This window comes from Elephas maximus, chromosome 26 (genome assembly GCF_024166365.1).
Source record: "Elephas maximus indicus isolate mEleMax1 chromosome 26, mEleMax1 primary haplotype, whole genome shotgun sequence".
Taxonomy (NCBI): domain Eukaryota; kingdom Metazoa; phylum Chordata; class Mammalia; order Proboscidea; family Elephantidae; genus Elephas; species Elephas maximus.
Window position 1 is genome coordinate 27224169 of NC_064844.1, and position 20758 is coordinate 27244926.

Sequence of the window (20758 nt, forward strand, 5' to 3'; positions counted from 1 at the left end):
CAGGGGAAATATTCTAAATATAAACGAGACTTACAAGATAGAATGACCAAATGCAATGCCTGAATCTTGATTGTGTCCTGGATATTAAAAAGGAAAAAACACAGCTATAAAAGACATTTTTGGGACAATTGAGGACATTTGAATATGGACTTCACATTAGATGACATTATAAAATAATTGTTAATTTTCTTTGGTGTGATGATGCAGCAAAATGTCTTACCCTCAGGCAATGCACACGGAAATACTTAGGGGTAAAGTGACATGATGTCTGACACTTCCAGATGTTCAACACAATTCAGTGTGTGTGTGTGTGTGTGTGTGTGTGTGTGTCTACATATGTATCTAGGAGATAAAGCCTTTTATTGTAATATTGTCACACTCAATAAAATTAACAAGATTTCATTCATGTAATAGTCCGTATTCAGTTTTCCTATTTCAATTATTGTCTTTTTCCTGTTGTTTACGTCAGGATCCAACATTGCATTTGGTTCATGTGTCTCTTATGCTATAACATTTACCTGCTTTTTTTTTTTTTCTTTCCTCTGGCTGTTTTTTTGAGAAATAAAGTGGATCGTATGTCTTGTAGACTAAACTCCATTCAGGATTTGGCTGATGGTATCCCCATGGTGCCACATAACAAGCTCTTCTATCCCTCACATTACCTATGAACTGGTAGTTAAAAGTTTGATTAAATTCCTTTTTTTTTTTTCAAGGATACTCCATAGGTGATGGTGTATACTCTCTACTGTATCCTTTCAGGAGGAACATGATGTCTGATTGTCCCGCTTTTGGTGATGCTGAGATTGATCAGTGGGTTCAGGTGGTATCATCCATTATACAGCTTCGTTTCACCTCATGGTTTTAGCAGCTATTGGTGAATGTTGCCTGCACCCATTATTTCATTAAAACGAAACCCATTACTGTCGAGTTGATTCCGACTCATAGCGACCCTATAGGACAGAGCAGAACTGCCCCTAAGGGTCCCCAAGGATTAACTGGTGGATTCCACTGCTGGCCTTTGGGTTAGCAGCCACGCTGTTAACCACTATGCCACCAGGGCTTCACTATTTCATTAGGAGTTGCAAAAGAGTGATTTTCTGATTTTATCAAACCTCTTACATTTACCATCTGTGATTCTTACATATAGAAGTTTCTCAGTCTGAATAGGAAGTATGGGATAAATATTTACTTGATTTACCCATTTTTAGAATGACTTGGTGGCCTAGCAACTTCCAAATGTGACAAATGAGTTTTGTTTTGTTTTTTTTAAGCAGGGTGTGACCTAAGCAGTATTTTGAAAAAAAAAAAAAAAAGTCTTTAAAATGGGTTAGAGCAGGAAGAGGCTATATTCAAAAGGTTAGAAGGCTGAGAGGCCAAGAGAGTCTGAACAAAAGGAGGGGAGAAAACCAAGAAGTATAATTGAGGTAAAACTAATAGGAGTTGACAGCTAATTGGAGGTAGAGATTAAGGAAAAGGTCAACCTCTAAGGTTACTTTCAGGTGCATTTCAAGGTGAGCAGCAGGTAAATGGTGCCATTAAAGGAGTTAGGGCATGGTGAGGCAGAGCACATATGGAGGTAAGATGTTGAGTCCCATTGTGGAGATGCTGCCAGAACATCCAGGTGAAGATAAGAGCAGACTGTAGGAAATGCAGGCTAGGAGCTCGGGTGAAATCCTGGGATTAGGCTCGTACACGGAGGTCATCATTGAATCCAGGGGACTGCCAAGAGAGGGAATATTGTATAGAGGAGGGCTAAGGAACACAGTATGGCAAACATCTCCGTTTATATGTTTACTCTTTATATCTAGAAGTCCATCCGGCACTGAATGTCTGTGACTAGGTGTCTGTGATTGTGACCTAGTCTTTTCTCAGAATGGTCACAGATGAAGGGACCACAGTTGACAGGTGTACTGTGGCCTCATTATTGGCTTAAATTCCAACTAATTAAAAGCTGTAGTAGGTAAACGTGTGAGGCAAAGAAAATACCTCACAAAGATGTCTGACTTTGGGGGTTAATTTGATTGAAGCCTGTATTATTCTTCTGTGGCTGCTGTCACAAATAACTGTGAATTTGGTGGCTTAAAATAATACACATTTATTCCCTGGAGGCCAGCTGTTCACACTCAGTTTCACTAGTCTAAAATTGGGAGCTCTAGCTGGTGTAGATGGTTAAAATGCTTGGCTGCTAACTGAAAGGTTGGAGGTTCGAGTCGCCCAGAGGCAACTCAGAAGAAAGGCCTGGCAATCTACTTGTGAAAAAAATCAGCCATTTGAAATGCTGTGGAACACAGTTTTACTCTGACATACACGGACTCACCATGAGTCGGAATCAACTTGACAACAACTCTTTTTTTTGGTTTGATCTTAAATCAAGGTGTGGGTAGGGCTGTGCTCTAGCTAAAGGCGTTAGCAGAGAATCCGTTTCCTTACCTTTTCCAGCTTCTGCTGGCAGTTTCTATCCCTTGGTTCATGGCCCCTTCCTCCATTGTCAAAGCCAGTAGTGTAGCATCTTGCTCCCATGATCACAGTGCCTTCTTCTGTGTAGCCAAATTGCCCTCTGCCTCTCTCTTACAAGAGTATTTGTGATTACATTCAGAACCACCTGGATAATCCAGGCTAATCTCCCCATCGCTAGATCTTTAACCTAATCACATCTGCAAAGACCCCTTTTCCATACAATGTAATTCAGGGGTTCCAGGGATTAGGACCTGGACATCTTTGGGAGCCATCATCCAGTCTAACACACAACCCTTGGAGAGTCTTGGTTTGCTGTACCTTCTACACTTCTTTGACCACTGTAAAAAAAAAAAACTCTTAATATTGCAACTCTGTATGTTTTTATTCTATAGTCAATCCTTGTTTTTCATAGATTCCATATTTGCAAATTGGCCTACTCTCTGAAATCAATTTGTAACCCCAAAATCAGTCCCCCGGTGCTCTCACAGTCATTCTTAGATGTTCACAAAGTGAGAAAAAGTTTGAGTCGCTGACACCCCATTTCCCATTTGAGGTCGACCGAGGTGATGCTCAGCCTTCTCGTTTCAGCTCTCACAATATAAACAAGTGTCCTTTTTGTAGGCTACTTAGTGCCCCATTTTCTCATTTTTGTGCTTTTTGTTGGTGATTACCCTGTGTAAATTGGCTCCCAAGCATAGCGTTGACGTGCTGTCTGGAGTTCCTAAGCTCAAGGCCGTAAGGTGCCTTACAGAAAAAATGCACGTTAAGATAAGCTTCATTTGATGTTAATGCATCAGTTGTATTAAACAAGGTGTCTTTAAATAGAAGCACACATAAAACAAGGTTATGTATTGACTGATTGATAAAAAATGTGACCAGGCCTCACAGGAACCTAAACCTGTATTTCCCTTAGGAGCACTGGCTCAGTATTCGCTCATTCAGTGTTCACACTTACTAGGCCATAACTGCCATGATTAAAGAAAATCAACTCTGTCTGTCTCTCTGCCTACCTACCGACCCATCTATGTATCTACTTAAAAGTTTCACAAATCAATTACTGTTTTTGATGCATGTCGTTATTTTCTGTTCTGTTTCATTCTCAAATACGCTGTCTGCAGTCTAGCTAACGGGCCGTGATCTGCAATTGTTTGACATCAAGGAATAGCTTACTCTCGGGCCGAGTTTCTCAGCAGTGGCACTGTTGGCATTTTGGGCTGGGCAGTTCTTTGTTGTGGGTGGCTGTCTTGTGTATCATAGGATGTTCAGCTACATCCCTGCCATCTACCCCAGATCACCCCTGGTTGAAAACCAGTGGTTCTCAAAGTGTGATCTCTGGACCAGAAGCATCAGCATCGCCTGGAACTTGTTAGAAATGAAAATTTTGGTCCCCACCCCAAACCTTCTGAAACAGAAACTCGGGTGAGCCCAGAAATGTTGTAACAAGTCCTCCAAGTGATTCTGATACACTGTGAAGTCTGCAGATTATGATCTAGGGAAGTGGTTCTCAGCTGGGGCAGTTTTGCCCCACAGGACATTAGGCAACATCTGGAGATGCTTTGGGTTGTCCTCAGATGGGCGGGGGAAGGTATGTGTTGGGGGGAAAGTGTGCTACTGGCATCCCTGGTAGTGACCAAGGGTGCTGCTAAACCTCCTACAATGCACAGGACAGCCCTCCAAAACAAAGAATTATCCAGCTCAAAATGTCAGTATGCCAACAGTGAGAAATTGGTCTAGGGATTCTCGGTCTGGGATTGGACATCCAGGAGGTCCACACATGGGTTTCAAAGTGTTGATTAAAAATAAAACCAAACCAATCCATTTGCCGTTGAGTTGATTCCAATTCATAGTGATCCCATGTGTTGCAGAGTAGAACTGCACTCCGTAGCGTTTTCATGGCTGTGACCTTTTGGAAGCAGATTGCCAGGCCTTTATTCTAAGGTGCCTCTGTGTGGGTTGACTGCCAATCTTTCGGTTAATAGCCAAGCACTTAAGTGTTTGCCCCACTCGGACTCCTCAAAGTGTTTATAAATTGCCTAATATGCAGATTTTTATACAGAATCTTAAAATTTCAGAGCTGGATGAGACCTTAGAGATGAAGGATAAATATGTAGTACATTTTTCTGAGTTTTCATCATATTCTCAGTTTGTATGGGCCTCTTAAGAACCATTCAGATACACTCTCAGCAGAATATGGCTTTCTCTTATCTTCCATTCAGCCTTTCCTCTACATCCCAAGTCAGGTGCCAAATGTTCTCTGTTCATCCCCTGAATTATTTCTTGTATTTGTCCCTGCCTTTTCACCATTGTTGCCTTGATTCAGTTCCTCTATTGCTTACTCAGATAACTGGCTTTTATTCTAGCCCCTAAAATCTTTCTCGTGCATTGCATTGTTTTCTAAACATTGATCTGATCATGTTACTTCTTTGCTCAAAAATCTATAAAGGATTTAGTTCAAATGACTCTCTTTGACCTGCCTTCTCAATCTGGCCTGGCATGTCGCCCCACTTTTACCTCCTATTACGCACTCCTTGTTCAATGTTAATTTAAAATAACTCCTTTATCCAGATATAATTAATGGATCATATAATTTGCCCGTTTAAAGTGTACAATGCAGTGGTGTTTTGTATATTCAGAGTTGTGCAACCATCACCACAATCTATTTGAAAACATCTTTGTGACCCCAAAAAGAAGCACGTACCCATTAGTAGTTATGCCTCATTTCCTCCTATCTCCACCAGCCGTGGCCAACCGCTAATCTACTTCCAAATCTGTACAGATTTGACTATTCTGGACATTTCATAGAAGTGGAATCACACAATATGTGGTTTTTTGACTTAACAATGTTTTCCAGGTTTAGTCATGTTGTAGCATGGGTCAATAATTCATTCCTTTTTCTGGTCAAATAATATTTCATTGTATGGATATACCACATTTTGTTTATGCATTCATCAGTTGATGGACATGGGGCTGCTTCCACCTTTCGGCTATTATGAATAATACTTCTATGAACATTCGTGTACAGCTTTTTGTGTGAACATATGTTCCCATTTCTCTTGGGCGAGTACCTAGAATTGCTGGGCCATATGGTAATGCCTTCCTTCTAAATCTACTTGCATAGTGTTTCACCTTGTCCATTCAGAATTACTCTTCTCCCTGCTACTCCCATTTAGTATCTCACTACTGTCTCGTGCTTACCAGTTGGCCCTGGAGCACAGTCATTCCTATATGGCTGTTTCCCTCATTTACTGTGAATTTCTGGAAAGTAGGGATAGTCTCTCATTTTTGTATACACCAAGGCATCGAGTACACTGCGCTGCATAAAGCAAGAACTAAGAGCTTTTGAATTGGTGGGCAGTAAAAGGAAGTGTCGAATATGTCTTGTTGTATCCTACAAAAAAATATGCCTGATATTAAATAATAATAATACTCACTTTCAAATTTTAACGATTAATGTTTGGCAAGTAACACCTGAAGTAAATGTGTATAAGGTAAACTGATTTGGTACACTGAAGTGTATTTACTTATTCTCAATGTCAGGAACTACAGTATTCTGGATTTATAATTATGAAAATGAAACATTTTAGAACTTCTAGATAGAATTTTGAAAAGATATGTAACACAATATAAACAAAGAGTGACATGATATGTTAAAATTCACTTTGTCTTAAGTTTCAAATTTCATATAAATGTGAAATTCCATACAAATTAAATTCTTTTCATTCTTTTGGTTCCCTCAGTCTCATTATTTTCTAGTTAAGAAGTTGTAAAAGGTCTATATGAATAAAAACATGTTTATATTCATACTGAAAACCTGTATTTTTAACCTTAAATGGGTAAGAATAGAGGAACATCTGCCACTTTCTAATGCTGGTCTAGTGCTGCGAGCCAGAGCTCTGGAAATGGGAAGCATAACCTTGGTGGGGTCATGGGTGCCATCAAGGTTATTCTCAGCATAATTCTTCAAGAACATATCAGAAACAGTCTGGGCCCTTGGGCAGGTGTCTTGTCCCCATAGTCAGTAAGAGGAGAAAGAGAAGCCAGTTCCTGTCTAACTCCATTCCATGTGAAACAATCCACATGGCTTTGGGACTGACTGAATGTAGGTATGTTAGCTGAAAAGAGAGAAAAGGACTTTACTGTAATTTCAAGGAAAAGGTGTATTCCTTTGTTTTAGTTACTACTACAATTTTATTTTTTAAATAAATTTTTAAAATTTGACATTTACTTGGGAAATAAACATTAACAATACTATACAATCATATAAACTCCAATATTTTATATATCTTTATATTCATAAAAACAATGATTCATTTCCTGGATGAAGAAGTTAAGTTGGTTAGTGGTTCTCAATCTCTGCTTCATTTTAAAACCAAGAGTAGTGATGCCCAGGCCAGTGACCAACTTCATCAAAATCTCTAGGGGTGGGACCTTTGCATTATCTTTTTTTAAAACTCCCCAAGGTAAACTTGAGACTGAGTGAATTAGATCAGCAGTGAATCCCAGTCACATTGATTGTCTCAATCCATTCAAGTGAAGACTAGCTTTTGCTGTTCTTGTGTATACTGTTCCTAGAAAAGAAGAAGAGGTGACTCTCTTGCTCAGTGCTCCTGAAAGGTGAGCTGCATTATAAGGTGAGGTCACAGCTCCCCTAGGAGCCACCCTAGACTAGCTGAATCAAAATCACTAATGGAGACATCTAGGAATATGAACTTCAAAGAAAATTCTTGGTTTTGATGGATGGGGCTTCCTAGTGGCATGTTACAGGTAAGCTGATTCCAGCTTAAGATGGAAAAACAAAAGCATTTTTTAGAGCAATGGAGTGGTCTGTTTTAGAGCAGTGAGCTCTCTGTGGCTAGAGGAATGAAGACAGAAGTTAGATTACCATCTGCTGGGAATGTTGTCAAGGGGTTCCTAAATACAGTAGTATTTAATGTTCTCCCCCAGTTCCTAAATTTCTTTAGCCAAAACTTAGCAACTGGTCACTTACACTGGATACACACATTTCCATGAAAACTCAAGATTTTACCAGAAGCATCATTATTACTGTTTCTAAAACTGATTAGAATTTTTGGTATTAATGGAACAGTGCCTCTGACCTCTGTCTTACTGAGGGGAATACTTTTCCCCTCCTTCTTATGCTTGCATACAGGGAAGAGAACCACTCCTTTGGAGAGAGAAGTATGGAAACAAGCTCTCTGAACCCTCATTCAGTCCTTCCCAACAGAGAAGTATCTTATCCGATTGGTGATACTGGGAGAAGGAACCGAGCATGTAAGGCTCAGCCCTGGTGGATTCTTTAACCTTGAGAACTAACTGGTCTCTAAATGCTAGGGCAGGCTCTGTCCCTGCAAGCAGAGGCCTGCTGCTCTCTCCAATTAGGGAGAAACATTAGGAAGCCTGACTGGAAAACAAGTCAACCATGTTCTCTATTTCAGCTTCATCCCTAATAAAACTAATATATCAATCTCCCTCTGACTCTCATGCCTCGTTATTCAATTTGTTTCAACGTAAAGAGGGGAAGAGGGGATACCTATTGGTGTCCTTAAACCCCAGAAGTATCACAATACCATCATAAATTATAACTGGCCATGTCTGTGATACCTGTGTTCTAAAATAGCATCCCATTATTTTCTCAAGTCAGTGCACAATTATATCCTTCTAAAGGAAACTCTATGGGGCAGTTCTACTCTGTCCTATAGAGTGGCTATGAGTTTAAAGTACAAAAATGAATGCAATGCTATATGAAGGTCCTCATTCCTTACTGGCATAAAAAAAAAAAAATGAATTCTAATTGCTCAACTGTTCAGGAAACATGAACACTTTTCTAGGTTCCACTTTATTGGGAATATTTTTAGTCATGATCTGCAGAAGTTGGTCCTGGGCAATTTGAAGATAAGTCTTCTTTATCTGTAATTTTATGTGAGGAAAACAAAAGATTAGGACAATTTTTATAGTAAACTATTCTAGAAAAGTATTTCCATGTAACATTGTAGATCTGATCATCTGTGTTTGCTACTTACTAAAGCAGGAAAAGATAAAAGCAACAACTATAGCTGCAACTTCTTCACTGTCAAGTACAAAGTTCTTAAATACATGCTAGCAAAGGCAGCAGGGGTAACTGGATCAGAAGGGGACGCACTCGGCTCCAGGAGACATTTGGCAAGTTTTAAACCATTTTTTCCCGTACAATTAAAAAGAAAACAAAAATGGGGTGGATTTCAAGATTTCCGATTTTTATGGTTTGAAGACAATATTCTATTTAACTACATAAAAATCAGTTCTAATAATTTAATACAAATTTCTTTCAAATATCTGTAGCTGAAGAAAGAATCTTTAAAAATAAAGCATGAAAAAAATTCATCTTCCTCAAGAGATTCTAATATTGTTTCTTTTGAAGTAAAAGACTGAAAAGTTACCTTTTGCACATTTAGTTTCTGAAAAGTTAAAAGCAACCTTAATAAAGTCTCAATTATTTCCAAAACCACTATTTCTTTAAGACATTCATTCCACATTGCCATTTGGATGCAGTTAGACATTTCCATTGCCTATGGGAAATGTTACTTTTATAAAAGCTCAAAGCTAAAAATCAAAGAGCATTCTTAATATTTTGAAAAAGTCTAAAGTATCTTCTTACCTTCATAGGCTGTCCCACACCAAATACAATACAGATGTTCTTCTCTTAAATAACTTGTCAATATTTGTAGTTTTTCCATTACCTAGATATAGGAGGACAGAAGTACATCAACAGTTTATATTAAACAGAACCTTGGCTTTCTGAAGTCCCATAAATCACACTGAATTAATCCAAGGCCATAATTTTCTGCTATACTTTCAGTCAGTTATTAGAGGTGGCAAGGGTAGAAGTAACATGTTAGAACATGTTCTAGTTTACTAGCCACCCAGAGATTTTTACAAATCTGCTAGGCACAACAGAGAACACTTGTTTAGAAAATCACTTTTGGTTGGCTCTACTATAATCAGCATCCCTTAAAGACCCTTCCTACTGCCAAGGAATCTACCTCACCTTTATGGGTATGAGGGTGCACACTGCTTTATTTTTGCCATAACAATTCTCATTAACTGTCTCCCCATTAAGGGAGCAAAGGCTTTTCAAATTATGAACGTTTTCTAAAAAGTTCTTACATACGAGTAACTAGGAATATATATTCCTTTCTTGGGTAATCCCCACCTTCTTTAGATGGTATTTTTTTTCTTTTGGAGAGGGGGTTATTCATTAGAATCTCTTGAAGAAGTTTAACAGGAAACAAGGTATAAATTAATTTACATTTGCAACTAATCCATCATTTAAACCCAAGCTGAGGTGAGAGAACAAACTGAAGCTAACGGAAAAAATTATATGAGTTTTAATTTGGGGCTTATAAAATAATCCCGTAAACCAGTGGTTGTAAACCGGGGATAATTTTTCCCCTCAGGGGACATTTGGCAATGTCTGGAGACATTTTTGGTTGTCACAAGGGGTTGGAGGTGCTACCAACCTCTAAATGGATGGAGGCCAGGGATCCTGCTAAACATTCCACAATGGACAGGACAGGCCCTACAACAAAGAATTATCTGGTCCAAAATGTCAATAGTGCAGAAGCTGAGAAACCCTGCTGTAAAGGAATTGGTGCCAAAACATACACTTAAATCTTCACTCTTAACTTCATCTTCATCTTGTTCTTTTTCTTCCTCTTCCTCTTCTTCACTCTCCTGTTCAGGCCTCAACCAGTACCAGGCCTCCCTGGGAATCTGAATATTCTGAAAACACAAAATTAGTTTCAATTAAACAGAGCTCAGCGGTACTGAAAAATCTATCTCCAGTTCATGTTCATTTTAACATCTATTCATTCTTTCAATAAATACTTACTGTGTGCTGCTCCAAGAGTAAGGCACTGTACCATGAACTATGGGGCTACCAAGTTCAATTAGAATATTGCCCCTAAGTTGCTGACAGTCTAGTAAGGAAGATATGCTTTGGGCATAAAATAATACATACAAGTTAGAAAATCTTAAGTGTCATGAAATAAGTTCAAAATAAGGTACTATGGAAATACAGAGGAGTGAGAGATTGCTTCTAGCCATCTGTTTATATATGAGGGGAATTTTACTACAAACATTTTTGAGACTTTAAATGAAGTCATTTTTATTGTGATGGTACTTGAATCCCTAAGATAATAACTAAGATAGATTTTGCAAACCATTAAAATTGGAAATGAACAGCATCCAGCCTTGATTTACTGGTTAGACACACATAAAGCACTGAATATGGACTGAAAATAGGCTATTCTGGTTAATCAAATATTCTGGTGAACAGAATTTCCATACATACCAGTGCTGAGTAATCAATATTCAAATAAAGACAGAACAATTAAATGTAAAAATGTTATTTAACCCTCACAGGGTAATTCTGACAATTCAGGTTCCTGCAGTGAGTAAGTCATTACCGTGAGTATCAATGATCACAGATCACAAGTGCACCCTGAAGGAAAGCCAGATAAAGCGGGCGTGGAGTTCAATTTTTATTTTTTTAATAAAAATACACAGTAAGTCATACCAGGTGCTAAAACATTTTACCAAAGTGAAGGTGGGTAAAAGGCTTACCTTCTGGGTATCCAACTGCTGACAGGCTCGCTGGCTTCTTTTAAGGTCTCCTTCTAGCTTCATTTCATCTTGCTTATTTTTAAGTCGCATCCTAATTAAAAGAAAAAAATTGTACACATACGGTCTATATGTGCTCGTTAGCTATCTTATATACCTAAGTACCAGGAAACAGGAGATGAAAAAAGAAACAGCTCAAAGGTTTACCGAAACTGTTCTGCAGCTTTTTCTTGAGCCTGGTTTTTCATGTGTACCTTTCTTCTGTAGCTTTCCAAATTTTCCTCTGCTTTTCGTTTTAATAATGCCTCATGACCAATGCCGCTTTTCCCTGTTCAAACAGAACGCTCTGATGAGTAACTTACTGACATTATACTTCAACAGATGTCAACTAAAATATTTACAAATTAAATGCAGTTCTCATTTGAGTATAATCTTTCAAAAATCATTTGACAAGGCTGATAGGAGAAAACATTCAGATTAAAAAAAAAACCCAAACTTCGATCTGATTTTTACAAGATTAGTCTTATCCAATATACTATTACTATAAAATTGGGCATTAAAATTATTTTTAATCAGGAAAATAGCAACAACTGTCATATTTTTATATAAATATGGTATACAAATAAAGCATTTTTTTGTCTTGAGTTCATCCAAGTATTAAAAAAAAATTAATGGCTTGGTCTCATATCACTTCTAGGACATTTCAGTAGCCAAAAAGCATTGTGCTTTAAATGGATAAAAAGATTTTTTTCCCCGTTTTTTATGTTCTAAATTTTATTTTACACTCATTAAAAGTTATTTTATTTTTCATTTAAAAGTTTTAGAAGTTTAACCAACAAACATTTACTGAGGGCTTCCTATGATAAGAACTGTAGCCACACCATCATAAATAAGGTATGTATTAAGCAAACATAAGGACTAGTCGTTGTTGTTGTTAGGTGCTGTCAAGTCAGTCCCGACTCATAGTGACCCTATGCACAACAGAATGAAACACCGCCCAGTTATGAGCCATCCTTACAATCGTTGTTATGCTTGAGCTCATTGTTGCAGCCACTGTGTCAATCCACCTCGTTGAGGGTCTTCCTCTTTTCTGCTGACCCTGTACTCTGCCAAGCATGATGTCCTTCTCCAGGGACTGGTCCCTCCTGATAACATGTCCAAAGTATGTAAGACACAGTCTTGCCATCCTTGCTTCTAAGGGGCGTTCTGGTTGTACTTCTTCTAAGACAGATTTGTTTGTTCTTTTGGCAGTCCATGGTATATTCAACATTCTTCGCCAACACCACAATTCAAAGGCGTCAATTCTTCTTGGGTCTTCCTTATTCATTGTCCAGCTTTCGCATGCATATGATGTGATTGAAAATACCATGGCTTGGGTCAGACACATCTTAGTCTTCAGATCTTTGCTCTTCAACACTTTAAAGAGGTCCTTTGCAATAGATTTACCCAATGCAATGTGTCTTTTGATTTCTTGACTACTGCTTCCATGGTTGTTGATTGTGGATCCAAGTAAAATGAAATCCTTGACAACTTCAATCTTTTCCCAGTTTAACATGATGTTGCTCATTGGTCCAGTTGTGAGGATTTCTGTTTTCTTTATGTTGAGCTGCAATCCATATTGAAGGCCGTCTTTGATCTTCATTAGTAAGTGTTTCAAGTCCTCTTCACTTTCAGCAAGCAAAGTTGTGTCAGCTGCATAACGCAGGTTGTTAATGAGTCTTCCTCCAATTCTGATGCCCCATTCTTCTTCACATAGTCCAGCTTCTCGTATTATTTGCTCAGCATACATACAGATTGAATAGGTATGGTGAAAGAATACAACCCTGACGCACACCTTTCCTGACTTTAAACCAATCAGTATCCCCTTGTTCTGTCCGAACAACCACCTCTTGATCTATGTAAAGGTTCCTCATGAGCACAAATAAGCGTTCTGGAATTCCCATTCTTCGCTAGACTAGAGCTTAGCAAAAATTATTATTGGTATTGAGAAATCAACTTGCCCAGTGTTTATAGCCAAAATAAAAATAACAATACGCTAAAAAATAATTACATACCTGTTTTGATGTTGAGAGGAATTGGTTCAACAATACCATCTCCTAAAAAAGAGAAAGCACAAACCAGAAATTCTTCCTCAGAATACAGTTAAGTAAGTATAGCACACAATTTTATAATGCTCTGTACATATCCCCTCCAGTTTTAATGATGTTCAAAACTGAAAGCTGAACATCAATACTCTGTAATCAATTACCTCTCCTGCCTTTTAACTGCCTAGTCCTCAGTAAGGCTGACCCACAGCCTCCATGCCACCAGAAGGTGGGGCTTTGTTGTTGTTAGTTGCTGCTGATTCCGACTCATGGCAACCTCCTGTGTGCAAAGTAGAACTGCTCCACAGGATTTTTAAGGCTGTGATTTTTCACCCTGGTGCTGCAGTGGTTAAAGTGGTAGGCTGCTAATTGGAAGATGACAGTTTGAACCCACCAGCAGCTCTGTGGAGAAAATGTGGCAGTCTGCTTCTCTAGAGTACAGCCTTGGAAATCCTATGGGGCAGTTCTACGCTGTCCTACAGGGTCACTATGAGTCGGAACTACTTGGCAGCAATGGGTTTAGTTTTGGTTTTGTATCTTTTGAAAGCAGATCACTAGGCCTATCTTCCAATGTGCCTCTGGGTGGGTTCAAACCACCAACCTCTCAGGAGCTTAACCATTCTTGCCACCTAGGGACTCCTGAAGGTGGAGCTTTAAGAAGTAAAAACACAGATATTGTAAGCCTAAGGGAGTAAAAGCCCTAAGGGGAAGCAAAGCCTTGCTAGGTGGGAAGCAAAGCAACTCAAAGACCAGAAGGAAAGAAAAACAGCTTATAGAAGCTAACACATTATCTCTACATCTTAATCAGCTTCACTTCTTAAAAAGAGAGGTAAGAATTGAGCTTCTCCAACTGGTGGTCACATATAGCTACCACAGGCATAAAGCACACAGGCCAGGGTCCCGCCATCATCTTCAATGTTGCTTTACTGTCCCTTAGAATTTCTCAACCCATCATCTGTCACCATTCTTAGCTGCTGTCCCCATTGTAAGCCATGTCCATCCCTGTTGTTACTGCCTCTAAGGCTGAGCTGGGCTGATAAGCCTATGTAACTTGATCTCACATGCAATGTCTAAAACATACGAGAAAGTGAAAAGTACTCAAAAGGCTGGTTGTCTACAAAGCTTGGTAACATATATGAAACTTTGCATCTCTGGTACTCATCAATACATCAGTTTGCTGGTTAGAAATACCTGTTTACTTACGAATGTGACTTACCAGTCTTGCCAAGAGCCTGACCACTTTTATATCCCATCTTTTGGAGCAAAGCAAACCCTTTGTTTCCACAACCTAGTGCATTCTTCAACCCAATGTCACGTCTTTCTTGTTCTTCTTCTTTTAAACTCTTCTGCCTATTTTTCAAATTAGCTTCTTGTTGCTTTTCTTCTTTTCGACGGGCTTCTCGGATTTGCCTCAGCATTGGCAATCCTGGTCTGATATCTTCCCTGGACAATAATGGAGATTACTTTAATATTTAAAAAAGATTATTTTACAAATTCAGAAATTTGTAAAGATTAAAATTTACATGAAATTTTCTCATAACTTTGCCACTTACTCACTTGACACTACTTAACATTTCACTGCTACCTCTGTGATCAACTTTGCTATCATTACTAATGATAGCAAAGATATTTGAACAGGTGTTAGAAATATTGCTAAAATTCAATAGACTACGTTGTGACAGCAACAAATGTGTCAACACAGCCAAGAGGAAAGGGCAGGGAATCAGGGCAGAGAACAAAGAGAGGAAGCTTTAGAAAGCAAAAGTGAGTTAAATTCTGCAGCAGTGTCAAGGAGATTAAGAACTAGGAGAAGGCCACTGAATGCGACTGTATTAGAATACAATCAGTGATCTAGAATGGCTGCTTTAGTAGGAAGACGAAGGCTGGTCCCATGTCGTAGGAAACTAAAAAGTATAAAGGTGAAGAAATTAACAGCAGTAAGTGTTCACTAATTTTTCTAGGAGGCTGACAAAATAAAGAGCAAAACTGAATAATAGCTAAAAGAGACAATAAGATGAAATAAAGAAAAAGGAGTAAATTTCCTTAGGAGACAGGAATAAAAAGGATCAAGGGCATTACAAGGGAGGAAAGGGCTCCTAGTCTTTTAAATGGACACATAGAGGGTATTTCTATAAAGCAAGAAGACCAAACATTCAACCCTACACTTAAAATAAATCCCATTGCTTAATAATCACATATGTCTTATACACATCACTACATGAAACGTATATATTCACTTACTGGATGTTAATGAAGGAATCAGACATGTAGTCCTCTTCTTCTGCCATGTTTAACTTCATATGAAAGTAGTATCTACAAATCAAGTAGGATAAAAAAACAATTACGATGTTTTTAGTTTACCAAAATGGAAATAAACCCTCAGGGGCCATGACCTTTCTCTACAGTTCTACTACAAATATAAGTGTCATCTGGACATCTTCATCTGCAGACCTCTTGAACTCAACAATCCAAACAACTCATTATCATTCCCCTAAAGTATCCTGCATCTCCTATATTTCCACGTCATTAATGTTGCCATAAGGATCCCCGGTGGTGCAATGGTTGGGCGCTTGGCTGTTAAACGAAAGGTTGGCTGTTTGAACCCACCAGCCTCTCAGTGGGAGAAAGATGTGGCAGTCTGCTTCCATAAAGATTACAGTCTTGGAAATCCTATGGGGCAGTTCTACCCTGTCCTAAAGGGTCGCTATGAGTTGCGAATTGACTCAACTGCAATAGGTTTGGTTTTCTTGGAATGTCACCACTTTCTCTTGCATCCTGACCTCTTAGATCCCCTCAATTCCTCCTCCACAATATCGCTCACAGCCACTCATGTTTTTCTACAGTTGTGGCCACTGCTTTAGTACAGGTACTTCGTTCTCATCTGAATTATTTTAACAGCTTCCTAACTGATCTCACTGCCTTGAGCTCTCCTCCAGTCCATCCTCTGCACTTCCTCCAGAGTAGTTTCTCTGAAACATAAATCAGGTCATGCTACTTCTGTTTCAAATCCTTCGATAAACTTTACCCTGAAGGAATGGAACAGTCACTCCAGCACAGCACAAGAGGCCCTTTACAATCTAGACCTCCCCCGACTCTTCTTTAGAATTCATGATCCAAGCCACCATGGGCTTCCTCTTGTCCTCTAAACATACCACAGACGTTTCAGTCCTCCCAGGCCTAGGCTGCCTTGCTCCACAAAAACCTGTCCTGACCACTCCAAGTCTTTCTCTTAAATTCCTACAGCACTTCATGTTCTAGCTGCTCATTTGGAACCTGACATAGTAGCAAATCTCTCACATAGAAATATTTTGGGGGACAGTTTCCATGTAAAAAGGATAAAATAATTATCCGGACCAGTGCTTCTCAAATTTTATTGTGTATACAAATTATCACATAATCTTTTTAAAATGCAGAATCTAATTCTGGGTTGGAGTCTGAGATTCTGCATTTCTAACAGGCTCTCAGGCGATGTCAATGCTGCAGGTCCAGCTCATAGATAAGAAGTGAAGTCCCTTGCTGTAGGGCACATATGCTATTTTTGTTTACCCAGCATCCTTTCCTTTGGGAACCCAGCCCTCTGACTTCCAAATGGCTCTGATGGAGGTGACTATCTCAGTATCCAGCTTAGCTTTATAGCGCTGCTATAACAGAAATACAAGCGGTTGGATTTAATGAACAGAATTTATTTTCTCACGATTCAAGAGGCTAGAAGTCCAAATTCAGGGTGCCATCACTAGGGGAAGACTCTCTATCTGCTCTGGGGGAAATCCTTTCTTCTTGGAGTTCCTTGGCATCTTTCTTTTCCCCATTCCTGTTTGTTTGCTTCTCTGTGCCTAATCTGCTCCTTTTATATCTTAAAAGTGATTGACTTATAACACACCCTACACTGATATGGACTTATTAACCTAACAAAAAAAAAAAACCTATCCCCAGATGGGATTACATCCATACGTATAGGGATTAGGATTCCAACACATATTCTTGAGTGGCATAATTCAGGCCATAACAGTATCCTATACCCCCTTAGGCACCATGCCCTTGAGTGATTCTGACTCCGGCAACCTCCCGTTTCACAGCACTGCCCTCCATAGGGTTTTCAATGGCTGTGATCTTTGTGAAGTGGATCGTCAGTCCTTGCTTCCAAGGCACCTCTGGGTAGATTCAAACTTCCAACCTCTCAATTAGTAACTGAGTGCTTAACCATCTGTGCCACCCAGGAACTCCTCCACAAAGATGGCCAATTAAAGTACCCTATGTCCCAGCGACAGGACTATGGGAGAAAGAAGCCCTCTTGACTAGGGTTTCTGAACCAGGAGTATGCGAAGCTGAGCTCTGGAGAGCCAGCGTGTCTGCAGAATGAAGCTAGACAAAGAAAACAGACAAAATGGGACAAAGGAAGCCAAAAAGCAATGAGTCTCCAGTCCTAGTTCCCATTTCTGATGCTTGTAGCTTTCTTTGATGCTGTGATCCAGCATCCTTCCCGTACTTTAACTTATTTGAGTAGGAGTTCTATCAACCACAACCAAAAGAGTATGGATAATTATGGTGGATGAAAAAAATATTACTATACTGATTTTTAATACTCTGAATGCTTACCTCCCCAACTAGGCTATAAACCACAAAACAAGTCCCCTCTATCCCCACTGCCTACCAGTGTCCCAGACATCATGAATTCTTAAGAAATGTTTGGCTACGATGAGGACAAGAAGGGTCTTTAATAATATTTATAATTCTGTAGTAATAGAATATTTTTTCCTATGTTGCCAGTCTTATTTTCTAAAAAACATTTTTGTAAATATATTATATAGAAAAGCACATAAAATGTTTAATGAATTAATATAAAGCAGATAATCTTACAACCATGTGGTACCCTCCAAGATGGCCTCCAATGATTCTTGCCTCTCAGTTTTCACGTCCGTGTGTAGTCCCCTGCCACAGTGAAGAGGGCTTACCTGTGTAACCAACAGAATATTGTGAAAATGATGGAGCAGGACTTGAGACTTGGTAATAAACGACACTGAAACTTCTATTTTTTGCTCTTAGTTAGATCCCTCACTCTGGAGGGAGCCAGCTGTCCTGTAGTGAGGACTCTCATACAGCTCTCTGGAGAAGTACACACAGCAAGGAACCAAGGGCTCCTGCCAACGGCCAGTACCAACCTGTGCATCACTACAGTTACCCTTTTGGGAAGTAGATCCTCCCACCCTAGTCAGGCCTTCAGATGACTTAGCCTGGGCTGACATCTTCACTATAACGTTACAAGAGCATCCAAGCTAAGCTACAGTGCTAACAAATTCCTGACCCACAGAGGCTATGAAATAATAAATTATCATTGTTAAACTGCTAAATTTGGGGATAATTTCTTATACATCAGTAGATTAATAGATGTGGCACCCGTACCAGAAGATAGAACCATATCAGCCACCCCAGGAGCCCTCTACATCCCCTACCAACTGTACACCCTCCTTCCACTCTAGTGTTGTTGTTGTTAGGTGTTGTCAAGTTGGTTCTGAGTAGAATTGCCCTATAGGGTTTCCAGGAGTGGTTGGTGGATTCAAACTGTCAACCTTTTGGTTAGCAGCCAAGCTCTTAACCACTGCACCACGAGGACTCTTCATTCTAATAGCAGTTACTATTCTTTTATGGCAGCGACTTCCTTCCTTTCTTTATAGTTTTATTACCCACGTGTGCATCCTTAAACATTAGTTTAGTTCTGTCTGTTTTTCATTTATAACATGTTGTTGTTGTTAGGTGCCGTCCAGTCGATTCCAACCCGTAGCGACCGTACGTACAACGGAACGAAACATTGCCTGGTCGTGTATCATCATCGCAGTCGTTGTTATGCTTGAGCCCACTGCTGCAGCCACTGTCTCAATCCATCTCATTGGGGGTCTTCCTCTTTTTCACTGACCCTCCGCTTTACCAAGCATGACGTCGTTCTCCCAGGACTGATCCCCTCCTGATAACATGTCCAAAACATGTAGGATATAGTCTTGCCATCCTTGCTTTTTATAACATAATAAATTTAAGTTACATATGATTGCATGCAGCATTTGTGGTAATTTGTCATCTCTAAACCTCAGATTCTTCATCTTAATAATAATAATTTTACACATAATGGTTTAGTACTAATGCAGTACATCACACCCTTTTATCCCATTTAATCATTAACAACCCAGTAAGGCCACCATGAAAGGAGGCCTGGTGGCACAGTGGTCAAGTGCTTGGCTACTAAACAAAAGATCCGGGGTTCCAACCCACTAGCCACTCCGTGGGAGAAAGATCTGGCAGTCTGCTTCTGCAAAGATTACAATCTTGAAAAGCCTATGGGGGCAGTTCTACTCTGTCCTATAGGGTCGCTATGAGTCAGAATCAACTTGACAGCAATGAATTTTGGTTTAAGGTCACCATGGAGCCCTGGTAGTGCAATAGTTAAAGTGCTCGGCTGCTAACTGGAAGGCTGGCAGTTCGAACCCACCCTCAGCTCTGCGGAGAAAGGATGTGGCAGTCTGCTTCCGTAAAGATTTACAGCCTTGGAACTCCTACTCTGTCTACTCCGTCGTATATATAGGGTTGCTATAATTCAGGATCAACACAAAGGCAATGGGTTTGGGTTTTTTTTTTTGAGAAGTCGCCATGAGTCAGAGCCTAGTCAAAAGCGAGGAACAAGAAGGTAAGAATAGTTAGTCCTGCTTTCCATGTGGAGAACTGAAGGCTCACTGTGGCTCAATGACTTGCTCAAAACCACAAAGAATCCAGGTCTTAGCACTCCTGCTGCTGCAAATAGGATTGGATTATTTTTAAGAAACCCATTTAACACTGAGTGCTAGGCGTTTGTATCAGACCTGAATGGGGGTCCCAGGTTCTTTTTAAAGCTCCGTTTTAATCGGTATAATATACTATAGCATCATCCATTCCCATCAAGCATAATCATAAAGTTCACAAGGCAATAATCCAGGCAAAGATGATGGTGGCTTGGACCAGAGTGACAACAGTGGAGGTGGTGAGAAGTGGTTGGATTCTGGGTGTATTTTTAAGGTTGAACTAACAGGATTTGCCGATGGACTGGAGGTGATGTATGAAAGAGCTATGCCAAGGATTATTCCAAGGCTCTTAGCCTGGATATCTGGAAGAATAAAGAGTCACCGTTTTTTGAGAGCGGGAAGACACCAAGAAAGGGGTTTTTGCTTTTGACGGGGTGGGGGTGGGGGGTGGCAACAGGAGTCCTGTTTCAGACACACTGAGAATCCCATTACGCTTCAAGCGGAGAGATGGCCTAAGTCGTTGGACGTACAGTCAGGAGTAGAAAGGTGACAAGAAACGCCTGACTCCCAAATACGCCCCTTCGGATACCTTCCCCCTCAAGCTCCTGCCTGCTGCAACCAACCCACCGACGCTACCACCCACGGGTGAGAATGTGGATGATAGTGTAGTGAGGTAGTTACAAGCAGCACACATCCGGCCTTCACTATTCTATCGAGAGCCCCTAGCACCTTACCTGGCAGCTCTACTCACCTCTGCCCAGCCCGCAAGAAGCGCGCTGCGCATGCGCCTACCAGCCAACGCGTTGCCGCCACCTGATTCCCCTGTGCACATCAAATAGCGATTTGCGGAAGGCG

General features: G+C 39.9%; 1 protein-coding gene across 8 annotated transcripts; it reads right to left on the reverse strand.

Annotated features, from left to right (window-relative positions):
* Positions 1–1281: 1281 nt before the first annotated feature.
* Positions 1282–20750, reverse strand: GPATCH11 (G-patch domain containing 11). Of its 8 annotated transcripts, none has more exons than XM_049870176.1 (10): positions 20655–20750; positions 18039–18091; positions 15381–15452; positions 14356–14582; positions 13110–13151; positions 11263–11383; positions 11059–11149; positions 10099–10215; positions 9092–9173; positions 6234–8364 (listed from the first exon to the last, which is right to left on the reverse strand). In XM_049870176.1, the coding sequence occupies exons 1-10, from the start codon at positions 20733–20735 to the stop codon at positions 8309–8311; spliced, it is 942 nt and encodes a 313-aa protein (XP_049726133.1). In that variant the 5' UTR covers positions 20736–20750; the 3' UTR covers positions 6234–8308. The 8 variants fall into 8 exon arrangements, with proteins under 8 accessions (XP_049726132.1, XP_049726133.1, XP_049726137.1 ...); XM_049870180.1 differs by having other exon boundaries at positions 18010–18091; XM_049870177.1 differs by lacking the exon at positions 20655–20750 and adding an exon at positions 18950–20604.
* Positions 20751–20758: the final 8 nt, after the last annotated feature.

Excerpts from the sequence above, each read along its gene's own strand:
- GPATCH11 (XM_049870173.1), bottom strand. The coding sequence starts at position 20,735 with ATGTGCACAGGGGAATCAGGTGGCGGCAACGCGTTGGCTGGTAGGCGC. Across the intron at positions 11,384-13,109 it reads TCCTCTCAACATCAAAACAG|GGAAAAGCGGCATTGGTCAT; the intron begins GTATGTAATTAT and ends CTGTTTGAACAG. Across the intron at positions 10,216-11,058 it reads AGCAGTTGGATACCCAGAAG|AATATTCAGATTCCCAGGGA; the intron begins GTAAGCCTTTTA and ends TTGTGTTTTCAG.